The 16,101-nt window shown below is 32.4% G+C and overlaps 1 protein-coding gene across 1 annotated transcript; it reads right to left on the bottom strand.

Moving 5' to 3' along the window:
* Positions 1–3,609: 3,609 nt before the first annotated feature.
* On the bottom strand, positions 3,610–8,837 carry LOC148200708 (uncharacterized). The gene is made up of 2 exons (XM_088113936.1): positions 5,486–8,837; positions 3,610–4,240 (listed from the first exon to the last, which is right to left on the bottom strand). Exons 1-2 carry the CDS (start codon positions 8,115–8,117, stop codon positions 3,903–3,905), a joined length of 2,970 nt encoding a protein of 989 aa, XP_087970062.1. The 5' UTR covers positions 8,118–8,837; the 3' UTR covers positions 3,610–3,902.
* Positions 8,838–16,101: the final 7,264 nt, after the last annotated feature.

Raw genomic sequence — 16,101 nt, 5'->3', positions numbered from 1 at the left:
AATTTTAATATATGAATCCTAAGACCTATTTCTTCACTTTGACCGTTCGGATCATTAATTAAGAGTCTGTACTTGGAGAAATAAGTTCTACATGTTTGAGTAAATTAATTACCCCTGTTATTGTGTTACTGAGTCCTCTCGGTAAAATATAAATTCTGTTCTATTTGACCGTTAGATCAACCTGAAAATTTGATATATGATTCCTAAGATATATTACTATAATTTGACCGTTCAGATTCGTAATTAGAAGTCTATGTGTTGAGAAATAAATTTCGAAATTTTGAAAAGTATGATGAACACTATATTTTTTGTTCTTAAGTTATCATGTAAAAACTTCATATATATTTCATTTACCATTACATTGAGCCCAAACTTTAGTATGTAGTTCCTAAGATATGTTGATGTATCTTGGCTGATCTATGACCTTTGATTGGTGAAAATATGTTGAGTTATACTCGTTGTGGGAAAAATGAGTTTATAATATGAAGTATGATATCAGGCAATATGTTTAATTTATTGACACCAAAACGGGTTATTGTCAATTCATGATTAAAGAATGAACATGATTGAGTTAGGTGGATAAGAGGATATGAATTGTTGATTTTATGAAATGTTGGAGTGGATATAAGAAATCATTACTTATGCAATGATTTTTACTACTGGGAGTAGTATGTTCGGTTTATACCATGAGAGCTTGATATGAGCAAAGTAACACCCGAGGTTTATGAAAGCAGGCAGAAAGTGGTCTGGCCATAAGGCTTTGACATAAACATATGATTCGTAAGTTTTATGAAAGCAGGCAGAAGTGGTCTGACCATAAGGCTTTGACATCAACATATGATTCGTAAGTTTTATGAAAGCAGGCAGAAAGTGGTCTGACCATAAGGCTTTGACATAAACATATGATTCGTAAGTTTTATGAAAGCAGGCAGAAAGTGGTATTGACCATAAGGCTTTGACATAAACATATGATTCGTAAGTTTTATAGAAGCAGGCAAAGAGAGGTCTGACTATAAGACTTCAGAAAGTAAGACATAGTATACAGGTAAGGCTTAAGGAAGTAAGCAGAGAGCGGTCTAACCATAAGGTTTTGTGAGTAAGCATGGTATACTTGTAAGGTTTATGAAAATGAGAAAGATGATTTTGAAGAAGTTAAGAAAAAAAATGAATGAATTAATGACATCGGGATAATGGTATTTATAAATTGCAGAAATACATGATTGAAACATTTATATTATAAGTAAGTTTAATGATTGTATGATATGGTTGGCTTACCCTTATTTGTTTGTGCTATGATCATATAACTCATGTTATATGTGAGCAGATAATGTTGCAGATGCGGTTGAAAAAGCTTAGAGATGATGAGAGAGATGCGGGGAAAAACTTTCAGGGATTTTTGTAAAAAGAATAAATTTGCATTGGAAAAATATGTTGTGTAAGACTTATAAGTTTAATTTCGAATTTATGTTAAGTGGTGAAGACTATATTGTTTAAAGTTTGCAAGTTTGGAATTGTATTTTAGAAGAATTGAAATAAAGTTTGATTGTTTATATCAGATATCAAATTAATTTAGTCTTTACTATGAGTAATACCCTTTAAATTATTTGGGGTGTTACACAAGCACCCCACTTAAGCCTCCAAAGGGGCACCCAAGCTTCGTGCTTCTAGTGCTCAAGCGCTCCAAAAGGGGTGCACGGGCAGTGAGCGACACTCTTATGCGCTTAAGCCTCCAAAGGGGCACCCAAGCTTCGTGCTTCTGACGCTCAAGCGCCCCAAAAGGGGCGTCCAGGCAGTGAGCGACACTCTTTTGCGCTTAAGCCTCCAGAAAGGGCGTCCAAGCTTCGAGCACTCCTCCCTTCTAGTGCTTTTTCAGGCCTTTCTGAGCTCCATCTCCATGACACTTCATCTCTGTTTTCCATATTATCTCATTTCTTGCCAAAACAAGGAAAATTAGTCATAAAACCATCAAATTCAACCTCAACTCTCTTATTCACACAACTTAACAGAAAAACATGATTCCAAACAAGTTTCTAAACAGAAAAAGATGTATTTAGTGTCAAAATTAAATCACAGATAACATTATTTTTAACCATTATCATGGTGGAAGACATCCAAAACTGTGGTTCTTGGTAATCTTATATGAAGAAGTGGTAGTTCCGGTGGTTTATTGTTTATTACTTTTTAAGAGGTTAAATATAATGAAAATTGTTACTTAATTTAATTTTGTATGTTGATAAATATCACTTAATTCTTAATAAAATATTTATTAATTATATATTATTATTTTTTAGTTAATAAATAGTTACGGTGTTAATCATGGAGGTTTGTATGGTAATTATTTATTACTTATATATGTGATTTTAGTAAATACTTGTGTGATAATTATTTATTAGTTATATATAATACTTATATATTGTTTAATTAGGTTATATTAATTTTAGTTGGATATAATTCATTAAATTTAAATAATGTAGTAATTTATTATATAAAATTTGACAGACGTATTTTATATCATTTAATTTAAATTAATTGAAATATAAAAAACATATAAATCAAATTTTTAAATAAGAGAAAATTGGTAATTATTTATTTTTATCAATTAAAACATTTTTTTATTTATAAGTATGAGAAACTTACCTTTCAAATCTTTTCGTTATCTTTTCAAATCCTTTAATCCTAACAATACTATAATCTTCTTTCCATCACTTTAAGTCCATCTACATCTATTTCCCAATCCAAATACCTTATAATCCAATTTGCTTATGAAACTTCACATCGCTCATGTCTCATATTTTCATTCATTGCCTTGAGAGCAGGTGATTTTGGCTGGAAAACAGAACACAACGTACGTACACTTAAAGTTTAGTAGCTATCTACAAAAATATTTGCATTTTTATATTTAATTAAAAAAACATTATTTATTTATAAAAATTTATGATTTTTAGTTTAATGTAAAATCTTTTTAGTATTTTTGTTAAAAAAAATGGTTAAATATGTTTTTAGTCCCTAAACTATTGGTCGTTTCTAGTTTTCGTCCCTCTTTCGTACAATTTGGTCCTCATTCTTTTCGAAACGTTCGTTTTAGTCCTCGAAAACTAACACCGTTAAAATTTGGTTCTCATTTAGTCAACAAAATGAGGACTAAAACCAAAGTTTCGAGCACTAAAACGAACGTTTTGAAAAGAATGAGGACCAGATTGTATCTTATTTTAAAAGAGGGATGAAAACCAGAAACGGCCAATAGTTTAGGGACTAAAAACATATTTAACCCAAAAAAAAATCATTAGCCGATAATTTATTTTAGTGACTCAACGAACATGATACAAAATTGGTAAAACATTCTAAAAGTTTTAAGATTTTTTTCTTTTGTATAAAAGATCTTTTCTTTGAGAAAAATATGTCCCATTGTAAAATAGTGGCATAAAAAAAAATCACCACTAGAATAGTTATAATTAAAAAATATTTCTTTCCAAAGAAACTCTCTGACATGAAAGAGATTCGCACTGTAATCTGTCAGGCATTATTTTTAATTCCTTTATTCATATATATATATATATATATATATATATATATATATATATATCAATATATATCAACAAATAACTGTAATTAAGTAAAAATATAAATGTTTACTCATTCCAAACAAAATCCCTATGTATTATACAAACTTTTAACAAGCTATGGACAGTTTAACATTAATTCTAGCTTTCCCATGCATAACCATATAAACTATAGTGACTCTCTTGCACCCATTGAAGAGATGCCAGTAAAGTAAAAGGGAAAAGAAAAATAACATTAAAATTTCATTTAACAAACTAGTTTGGAAACCAATACAAAGGATATATGTATCAAGGAAGAAGTCATTCTTTTCTTTGGAAGTTGTTCTCTTTTACTGTTCTAGATCACTGCATCTGAAATGTATTTGGTTGTTTTGCTTGTGCAAGCATTTCAACCACTTCTCTCATGGTTGGTCTTTCCACACTGTGTTCATGAACACACAACTTTGCCACAAAAAACACCTGCTTTGCTTCAGTCAAAGGAATGTGATGTAGCCTCTCATCAAGGATCTTCATCACCATCTCTTTGTTCCCATTTGTTTGCATCATGATCCATTGAACAATGTCTAATCCATCTTCCCCAAAGTTTCCCACTGGTCTTCTCCCTGTTATGAGCTCTAGCAGCACCACTCCAAAGCTGTAAACATCACTTTTCTCATCCACTTTCAATGTGTATGCATATTCTGTAACAAATAAAAACCACTAAAAAAATGCAATATTTCAACAGTAAAGTAGCCCTACTAGACTTGATATCACACACATATATGATGATGTTAAATTTTCACACAAACATGTATAAAATAATGTTAGATGGTCATTATCCATGTCACTGGTTTTAGGAATTAAATGTTGCAATAGAATGGTATAAGGTAAAAGGATGAAATTATTAATTTAACATTGAGGAAAAAGTGGGTAAGTTAAAGGAAGACTAGTCCAACATTATTTTACAGATAAAGGGAAAAGCTTCGTTTTGATTTTCCAAAGTAACAAGTGAAATTTCTAAAAGATAACCAACTTGTGTCTTGTGCCTAAATTCTTCAGGTTTCTTTTTCATCTGGGGTTTTGAGAAAGTGAATCATAGATCTCGATCTGAAACTTTGTGGGGGGTAAAATATATGCATTTGGTTAATGTGCATTCAGTGACTGTCACTGATATGAAGATGGTCAAAAAGGGAGGGCTGTGATTTGTTCTGGATTAAGGGTTTGTAGTTTCAAGGCATGCAAAAAAGCAAGCACACACCCAGTTAGCGTGAAAAATAAAAGTGAAAAGAATTTCCTCTGTGTTAGTGGAGCCTTTACTGGTCAGTCTAGGAATCCACGTACATGGTGTTGGACATTGTGGTCCCATAAAAAAGACCAAGTACATGCTACAGTGGCTACGGAGGGGAAAAACCATTTCTGTACCCAAAAAATCAATCACAAGTGCATTTAACACATGAAAATTTTTATTTTATCCTTGAAAAAAAGAGCCTCTATAATCATTCTTCTTGTTGCATGCTAGCATTTTCACTCATTTCATTTGGCCAAACATACTTACTGAACAGCTATGTCCTCCAAATATTTTGGAGGGAAAAGCTCTTACAAGGTCACATATTTATCTGTCAGTATGGTACTGTAATTTGAGGACTAAACAAGTAATTATATATATTTTTTATTAATTAAAATGACATGTTAATGAGAACCAAAAGTAGATTTAAGACTAAAGATTTTCAGTTTAAAAGAAGAGCTCAAACTTTTCACCTTCAGGTAAAAATTGTTCGGACCATGTGTGCTGACACTATAGTATGCAATAGTTTTTATTAGGTGTTAGGTAATAATGTCTTCAACTTGAAGTTAGTGATGCTAGAAAATTGAACTGAGCCAGAAGATATAACCTGAAGTTACCAATCATGATTCTCCAATTATATGTAGTTGAATATTTAAAGTACCTGGAGCAATATAGCCATAGGAACCAGCAATGGAAGACATGCACTCTGATGCACCATTATCTTGCATGAACTTGGCAAGCCCAAAATCAGCAACATGAGCCTCAAAATCAGAGTTGAGGAGTATGTTGTTTGACTTGACATCTCTATGGATTATCAAAGGGGAACAATCATGGTGCAGATAACAAAGTCCTTTTGCAGCTTCTATAGCTATTTTGAGCCTAGTGTCCCACTTGAGAAACTCACCTCTTTTCCCATGCAACACTTCCCCCAAGCTTCCATTTGGCATGTAATCATAGACAAGCAAATTGGTCTCTCTGTTTGAGCAAAATGCTAACAACCTCACAATGTACCTATGTCTGATTCTCCCTAATGTTCTTATCTCTGCAGAGAGGCCATTGTCATGAGAAGATCCTTTGTTGATTCCTAAGAGCTTCTTCACTGCCACTTCCTCTCCATTTGGCATGGTTCCTCTGTACACAACCCCAGATCCTCCTCTTCCTATGACATTGCTTTCCTTTATGCAACTTATGATGTCCTCACTCCCATACTCCAGCTTCTGGAATGCTGTTAACTTCCATGAATTGGAGTGCCTCCTAGTCTTTCTACTTTTGATTATGGCCAAGGTTACAAACACCAATGAGCACCCCAACAATGCCAATGCAAAAAGGAACTTGAACTTCCCAGGCACCCCATGTTTTGCACTCTTTTTTTCTTGAGACTCCAGAGTAGATGTTGAAGAAAGGTTGCATGGCTTGGAGTCATAACCACATAGATGAGGATTACCCACAAAGGATGTAGAATTAAAGATTGAGAATTGCCCCCCCTCCGGTATTGAACCTGAGAAGTTGTTGTGAGAGAAATCTGCTGTAGTTAAGCCCTTCATGGTCCTAAGTTCCTTGGGAAGGCTTTGGTTTAGGTGGTTCCATGAGACATTGAGATAGTTTAATATGTGGATTTGAGCAATTTGAACAGGAATGGGACCTGATAGCTGGTTTTGGCTGAAATCTAAATAGGTGAGTAAGACACAATTACCTAGCTCGGGTGGAATAGTACCTGAAAAGTTGTTGACACTTATATCAAACTTGAGGATGCTTTTCAACCTCCCTATAACTGGTGGAATTTCTCCACAGAGTCTGTTTTCACTAAGCAGAAGAATTTGCAAGTTTGGAAAATTTGAAATTGAGGCTGGAAGAAACCCTGAGAAGCGGTTGTTAGATAGGTTCAACTGTGCTAGTTTGGAGGGTGTGCTGCTTGTTGATTGTGGTAAGCCACCACTAAGATAATTGTTCTGAAGCTCCACAAGTAAAAGTTCAGGCAAATAGAGAAACCCATGTGGCAATGGCCCGGTTAAGTAGTTCTGACCCAAACGGACTCTTTGGAGTGTGTGGCATTGACCAAGATCCTCAGGCAAAGATCCAAACAGAAAGTTCTTGAGCAGGATCAAAATTTTCAGCCTCTTTCCAAGGCACAGAGATTTTGGCACCAAACCAGTGAGCTTATTTGTTGACAAATCAAGCTCAACCAACCGGCCATTCTGGCCAAGATTAGAAGGAATCACTCCAGTGAAGTTGTTCTGCCAAAGCTTGAGAGTCTCCAAGTTTGGTAGCTCAGAAATGAAGTGAGGAATTTCTCCATGCAGCTTGTTTATGAACAAGTTCAAGAGGGTAAGCTCTTGAAGGGCTGAGAACTCATCAGGGATGCCTCCTGTGAGCATGTTGAATGATAGATCAAGAGCTTTTAATCCAGTCAAGTTTCCCAGCTGGGGAGGGATCGAACCACTCAGCTGATTTGTTTGCAAGAAGAGAGTGTCTAACTTCTTCAGGTTTCCCAACTCAACAGGAATCGGACCTGTCAAGCTACAGTTTGCAATGTCTAGATGAACCAAATTGGTGAGCTTACCAAACTCTGGAGGGATTCCACCATCAAACTGATTATAGTATCCCAAGAAAAGATGAGTCAAGTTGGTGAGATTCCCAAGCTCACTTGGTATGAATCCTCTCAAATCATTCCCTGCAAGGGACAGATACTTGAGCTGCCACATGTTTCCATAGCTTGGAGGGATTTCCCCAGAGAAGTAGTTCCCTCCAAAGTTCAAGTGCTTGATCTTTGGGAGATCAGTGACACCCAGAGGAAGTGACCCATTGAAAGCATTGTCATAAGCATCCACCACTTGGAGCTCCTTTAGCTGGGAGAATTTCCAACTCAAATTCCCACTGAACACGTTTGCAGACATGTTGAGGAATCTCAGCCTTGGTAGCTTGTGAATGTCACTTGGAAACTCCCCAGAGAAGCCATTTCCCTGGAGTGACACACTCACAAGGCTCAAGAGTCCTGTGATGACAGGTGAAACTGACCCTGAAACATTCAAATCTGATATGTCAATTGACACCACAGACCTGTTGTCATGGTCACACTGAATGCCATACCAACTGCAAAGGGACAAGTAGTTTGACATGTCCCAGCTTCTGAGAGAAGAGTTAGCAGCTCCAAAATCTTGCTTCATGGAAACAAGGATTGAAGCTTGCCTTCTCAAGGAAAGTTGAAGTGAAGAAACACAAGCAGGACTAGTGAGACAAACAAGGAACAAGAGCATGCAAAAGGGTACAAAACTGAACGAAGAAAGGGTAGCCATTTTGTGAGAGAGAAGTGGCTTAGAGGAGTAGAATATGAATGAAAGAAACCAAATACACTATGAGAGGGAAACAGAAATTACAACATTTCATAGACCTTAAAAGGTTTATCTGGTTATACACAAACAACACAGAATGATAAGATTAATTGTCTAATGAAGAGCATAGAAAGCTAAAACAAACAACACTAGCAGCATCCAATGTTGTTCTCTTTCTTTCCCTTAACACTTTTTCTTCTTCACATTCACAGCACACACTTACACACACTGCTTTGGTGTCATCTTTAGCTTTTAAAAAGCAAAAGCAAAAGCAAGTGTTGTTGGAGTGGAAAAAAAATTGTATATGGATAACCATTAACCACAGACAGATTCATCACCCAATTAATGTTTAGTGTTCCACTTTGTGTCGGTTTTTGAAACCAGATTCAGCAGTTTCCTTTGCTTTTTCATTTCACATAATTTTCCTCTCTCTGATTTGTGAATGAGAGGGTCCAACATGGCAGCTGATTCAGATTTGGAATCTTCTTTCATGCAGCTCTAGTGACATGAACCATCCATGGACATCTTTAAGTACCAGTCATGGTCTAGAATACAACTTTTACATCAAATTTAAGCGTTTTTTGTTTCTGCTGAAGGTGTGTGTCTGGAAGCACACTACAACTTTTTCGTCGAAAAGCAAAAGGAAGAACATTGAGAAGAAATTGAAAGGGGTTCAATCATAACAAACCACTGTTGTCTTTGTCCCAAAATCAAATGAGTTAGTTAATGCAAAAGGTCGACACATTATGATATGTTTGTTTTCACTTATCTATAACAAAAAGCACCTATTTTTATTAAAACAAAAGTGCTTATTACCATTTTTTATCTATTTATTAAAGTAAGCAGAAATTAAAACTTGCTTATTCTGATAAGTTATTTAAACAGTTTATCTAAATAAGTAGATACATAAACAAAATAAACATAAAACAATTTCTACTTTTATAAAAATCACTTTTTTTGAAAGCACTTGTTTTCTGTCTAAACAAACTACCCCTTATATATATATATATATATATATATATATATATATGCTTTTAACTTGCTCACAGTTGTTTAGTTTTCTATTATGGAAGTCATAATTGCCCTCTATAAATTAAAGTGCATGAGGAATCAAATGGTTGGATCTTGCACATGATTAGCATCATAATTAATAATTAGATGTTAACTATAAAAAGGTAAAAATCGATTATATTGGAGTATAAATGGATAGATTTTGTGGGATTTTGCTTCTGAAATGGGGGATGTGTAAAATAAAATAAAAAGTGACGTGTATTTTATTGTTGAGTAAAGGTAAATTAGATTTCCGACTTACTTTAATAAAATAAACACTACATGTAGTTTTACTTTCTCAATTTTCAAAATTTATTATAAGTTAATTACATTTTTCTTTGAAACGTACGATAAATTTGGTTTTAGCTTCACAAGTTTTAAAATAAAAATTCTAGTTCCTCAAATTAAAAAAAAAAATACATATTGCAGTCTCTATATATTAAAATTAGAAAACAACAATAATTTTCTAAAATACTTTTTAATCTCTTAAGTTTGGTGTTTAGTTATCAAAATCACTTTTTTTTCAAAACCAGATCCAATGTAATCAAATAGTTTACTGCTACAGACGAATCAAGGCTCATTTAATAATAAAGTGTAAAGAAAAAAATCATTAACATGAGTGATCTAAAATCACGTTGAAATATAAACTAACGTAATTTTAAACAAAACATTAACTAAGGCAATCACTTTTTTAAAATTGATGTCTTTTAATGTGATACTATGACTTTTTATTTTGATTCCTATACACTGATCTTTTCCAAATAATTTTCTTAACACTTTTCTCTTTTTCATTCCCTATGTGCTTTTTTACTTTAGTTTAAAAGTTACTACATTAGCAACAATTAAAAAATGGCTAGAATGAAAAATTAGTGATGTTATTTACTTACCCCAATGACATGTTAAAAGATATAAACTTTTCAAAATTTGGAAAAATAAAAAGTACACAAAAATACTTGATATAAATTAAACTAAAATTTGCATGTGTTTATGAAAACTTAAAAAACAATTATTCACACTTCTAGAGCGATCAAAAACAAAGAATATCTTTTATAAAAACACACTAATTTTATAAAATTTATGAACGTATTTATATATAAAGTATTAAACACATAATAAGAAGAATTAAATAATAACATAAAAGTCCAATATATATGGAGGTTTCAAAATTCTAATGTGGAATACAATTTTCACTCACCAAACATTATTTTAACATTTCATAAATCAAATCAACTCCTTTTTGTATTTCATACCATTACGAATTGCAAATTTTGGATTATCTTATTCTATAATAATGTGTTTGATAACATTTAAGAGGATATAAATTAAAATTCATTAGAGAATTTGAAATTTGTGTGACAAAATATTTTGTTTGGATAAAGAATTTTAAAAGAATATAAAATTCTAAAATTTTATTAGTAATTGAATTATTTAAAATTAAAGAATTTTACCTAAAAAATAAGAATTTTGAAATTTTTCATTCTTAAAATTATATTTTGATTTCATAATTTGGATCAACTTGAGTTTAAGTTCATTCAATTAGACTTGGATTCGATAGACTTTATTTGACTTAAAAGGAAATTCATTGAACTTAGTTTGAAATCACTCTAATCTTACGTATTGACCCGACATATCAAGTTAAATTCAACTTGGCCAAACTTGACTCAAATTGTCTTAATCTTGTTTGGGCTCAACCTAACTTATTCCTCGTTTTAGCTAAAACTAGACCGAACTTGACAAAGACATGAACATATTCCAACTTGGTTAAAGATGATATTGACTCAACTTGACCTAGGTTAAGACCATCTCAGCTTGCCTTGGTTTTGATCGGATTATGCCTGACGTGGTCTTGATTGGACTAGAACCAAATTGGCCCCATCCCAACTAAACATGGGTCGGTTTGACTTGATTGAATGTTGACCCATCCAAACTTGACTAAATGTGTGTTTGCCCTGACTTGGCTCAACCTAAGTTTGAAAGACTTAACTCAAAACTTGGGCTTGAACCAACTTGACTTCACTTAGGTTTGGGATGACTCATTTCGACACGGGCTTAGCCAACTTAACTCGATTTAGGCTCAGACCAACTTAACTCAACTAAAGTTTTTGTCAACTTCGCCTAACTTAGTCGAGACCGACATGACTCAACTTGAGCTCGAGTCAACTTGACTTTACTCTATAATAGTATGTATGATCAACTATCCTAAATTGTAAATATCCTATCGTGTTTTATATATTATTCATTCATATTTCAAAATCACAAAATTATAAATCTAGTTATAGTTTATTCAATTATAAGAGACTTTTAAGTTTAATAGACATATATTGGTGTGATGTTGTATACAAATTGATAGAGATTTGTAACAAGGTGGAAGTTAATATATATTTGAGTTTAAACTCAATATATTTCTTGTTTTACATTAGTATAATTTATTATATGCACGCTATATGCTTTTTAAATGTGAAGATAATAGCTTAACACATTATTAGAAATAAGTTATGGTGAATCAGCAAAGGATTTTATGTTGTGGGGTTATTGATAGTATGTAAATTAATATTCTGAAAATTTTCTGGCTGTAGTTATGTATAAGAATTGGTCTTTAACAAGCCATATGTATGAGTATTATGTATATTTCTTTCTTATAACCTAAAGATTTTTCTGTATTAATTCTAAAATGAATGAGTGATGAATATCAAATAATTATGAGTTAACCTAATGATTAGATGTTATATATATACTTAAAAAAATCATTAAATAATAAGTATTTATTTGTTTAGATGCTTATTTTATAGACTAAAAATAATTAATATCTAAATAACTTCTAATATCATTAATAAAATATAAAGATTAATTTGTGAATGAGAGTCTAATAATTGGTCTTTAATATTAGTTATCAAGATTTTAACTACTATTATTATTATATTTAAATAGCTAAAATTTTGATAGTTAATAGATTCACAAACTGGTTATATATTTTTATTATAATAAAAATTGTTTTAGATATTAATAATTTTTTAATTTATAAAATAAAGGTTAACTTAGTTAATATAATAATTAATATTTTTTTGTGTTGATTATTATTTAATGATTTTTATAGTGATACTCGAAATCCTCTATTTTTGACAACAAAAATTATATTTATGTTCCAATGTTTTAAATTTGTTAAATAGGCAAGAATTTGAATATTACCATTATCAAAGATCATAACATTATACAATAAAAAAAATGACATGAAATAATTGTTTTAATATTTTAATATTTTAATATTTTAAAGTTGATCTCATATCTTGATCCATAGAGTTGGGAGTAGCAACCAACAAGGACAAAGGCAGGAAGTGTAATAATGTGGATATAAGTATACATGAAATCAACCTAGGTCATCCCATAAACTTCACAGATTTTAATATTTTCTTTTGAGGTTGATTCATATGGCCCCTTTGGACCCTATTTCCTTCTTATTCACCAGCTTGCACATGAATAAAGGACACTGTGTCCTATACAACAACAATAATAATGAACACACTCCATGCATCTCTAATTACCCTCTCACTTTTCACCAAGTAAAGTCAAACAAATAAAGCAATCACTTTTTTTTTCATCTCAATGTTCATTAAATATATTTTTCCTCTTAGTTGAATAAACTAATTTAGTTTGGTTTAATGTAATAGTTTTAAAATTTGAGAATTAATTCATCAATATATATATATATATATATATATATATATATATATATATATAGAGAGAGAGAGAGAGAGAGAGAGAGAGATTGAGAAAAAAAACATATATTCTATAGAAATAAATGCTATTTATTTATTTTGAATATTAGGGTTAAAATTATGGTTTCGAATTTGAAAGGAATGAAAACTATATTAAAATAGTTCATAATATGAATAGACATTTATTTAAAATATTAGAAGAACAAAAAAAAAAGAAATTTTAGATTCAAATTAAATTCACTCATTTTAATTACATTTTACAAGTATTAACGGCATGTTTAAGTTTAATTTATTTGTTTAATTGTCAATGTAAAGTATTTATACTTTTGTTCACACATCATTGAACATAATTTAACTCAGACATTATGCATAATTAGATAATAATGTCCAAAATGGACAATAATAATACATTAAAATTACCCTTTTTCTTTATTTTTACCAGAATTGTTTCTCCATCATTATTACCTGCTAAAACTGGTGAATGCCACCATGGCTGTAACCTGAGCTTGGCATGATCTATGCTTGAAGACAAAGCATAATAGTTGGAAGGGTCCCACTCTGTAAATTCTTTGTTTTGTTTTGGATGGTGGATATTATGGCCCATTTCTGCCATCTGCCACTCAACACAAGTACTTTAGGTACAATGTCTCTTTTCTTAAGAAAAATACACTTTCTCTTCACTTCAAGAATAGAAAATAACAACAACAATAATAATAAATTTATTTTTCTTTTGGCAAAAGGCAAAAACTAATGAATAAAGTTGTGTGTGTGCAATAGAACAATGCATTGCATGGATCAAGTTTAGGTAGCACCCTATATAGGTGTGTTTGTACATTGAAAATTGCATAATTAATGGAGCTTCCCTTTACCAACCTCATGTTATTGTGAATGGGAGAAATATCATGGTGGTGGCACAGAGAATAAAATTATTGAAGTGTTTGAAATTCAAATGCATAGAAATCATGTTTGTCCTAACCTACAATAATCCTAGTTTATAGGTCTTGTTTTTTCTTTTATATATATATATATATATATATATATATATATATATATATATATATATATATTCATGGAAATGGGATCACCTTAATTATTAGTTAGACAACTTTCTATGTAAATTAGGGTTTGATTATTAGTTATTTTGTTGTAAAAAAACATCTTTTTAAGTGGGTTGATATGTTTTGTTAGTTAGTTCAAAATCAAATTAGGGAATCATAGGTAACGATAAGAGAAACTATATGTGCATAAAGTTTTAATCATATTTGGTTGGCATGCGCATGTTCTTTCAACATGTTTTTGTTTACAAATGTTTTGGTGCCTTTTTTTCCCATAAAAATATGGTCCATTGAGTGCACAACAAAGGATAACACATAGGAGCAACTTTTTGTTGGTCTTTTTCTAGGGTTTTACACTCTCCAAGTTTGCACACATTATTCTCTTCCCTCTTTTATTTTTCCCTTGCAAACTTAAAAAAGTAGAGAGTAAAAACACTTCATCATTTGTTTTAGAAATGAAAAAAAAAATCTACGTTTGGTAAAGGAGTAAGCAAAATGGGGGTGATGATTAGGTTTGGATGACTTGTTTTTGTAAGGATTTATAGAAGAAAAATAAAATAATTTTTTAAGTTAAAAATTATATATGTATATATTAAAAAATGAAAATTTAGATAAATTGTATGATGTATTTTTTTTATGAATTAGTTAATGTATAAGATTAATTTATGAAAAAAACTAATACTAATTTTTTTATTTTGTTTCTTCTATAACTTTTTGTAACATCCCATATTATATAGAAATATAATATAGTAAGTTCACATTTTAATATAAGAGAACAGTTAGAAGTAGACTGTAAGTAAAGTATTAAAGTTACAGTCATTCCAAAATAAGTCATAATTTAAAACTTCAAACACATTAGAGTATTTCAAAATAATAAGGACAACCAAGTGTTCTAACTAAACTAAGCAGCAACACCGTCGTCCTCCAAAGCCTGCTCTAGAGGCACCTCATCCGCCTTTGCTCACATCCAAGTGGATGATCATTGCAAAAGAAAAACATACCCAAACAAAACACAAACACACAAGCAAGGGTGAGCTAGATATAAAAATCATGTTATAGCAGTCACATGCAACATGTAAGTAAGACAGATACACTACACTACACAAACATGACATGTTGCACTTAAACTTGACTCGTCCGGACCTAGAATGATTCCCGAGCTATGGCGGGTCGTGCACTCGTTGTGGCCTCTACTGCTTTGCAAAGCCATTGCCAATGGATTTCACCCTACCACACTCACGAGGTTAGTCCGTTATCACTCACCTTGGGCCATATTGGAAGCACCCAAGACTAGGACCTCCTGCTACTACTCACGACATAGTTCAATCCTCTCTACTTGAGAATGATCGATCATTGTAGTTCCAGGATAACCCCCAAGACTGAGCTACCATGCAAATCAATCTAAAAACTAAGGGCACTACCATGAATCTTCTCCTTGAAGATCATGAAATTATGTCCAATACTATAAGCACCACCATGTAACCTCCTTAGAGATCCATGGAATTACGTCCATCAACCATACTTGATACATTCAACCACCAAACATGTTTCATACCATCACATACTATCAGTTCAATAACATTACTACCATCATGCTATGCATTTCAATCATTCCACACACTTGGTTCACCCAAAGCAAGAGCAAAAGAGAAGACTGGACCCAAAAGGTTCGCACAACGCACCCTATTCGCAACGCGAGACAAGATGGTCTCGCACAGCGCACCCCCCTAATTCGCCATGCGAATTAACTCGCAACATGCATCAGACTTTCAACCTCTCGCATAATGCACCCAGGTCGCTATGCGCGAGCCTAGACAGAGACCAACCCCCTAGAACTCTCGCTACGCGCCATTCTTTGCTATTCTATTTATTTGGCTAATTTCCCAGGCTAGCAACAGTCGCAAAGCAACTACATTCGCTACGCGACTCACCAAACAGAGAGCAACCCTCTGTTATAATTCGCATCGCGCACAGAGTCGCTATGTGAATGCCCTAACAGAGAACACCTCGCCAGGGCGACTCGCTGAGCGAAAGGCTTCGCTCTACGAGTCTGCAAAATCTGCATAATGAAATTCTGCAGATTTGCACAACTTAACCACTCAAAATTCATTCTAACCTTTTTGGTGAACT

Source organism: Vigna umbellata, chromosome 4 (genome assembly GCF_029865625.1).
Source record: "Vigna umbellata cultivar VRB3 chromosome 4, Vumbellata_1.0, whole genome shotgun sequence".
Taxonomy (NCBI): domain Eukaryota; kingdom Viridiplantae; phylum Streptophyta; class Magnoliopsida; order Fabales; family Fabaceae; genus Vigna; species Vigna umbellata.
Note: the sequence above shows the minus strand (reverse complement) of the source record. Positions and strands in the feature narration are given on the sequence as shown.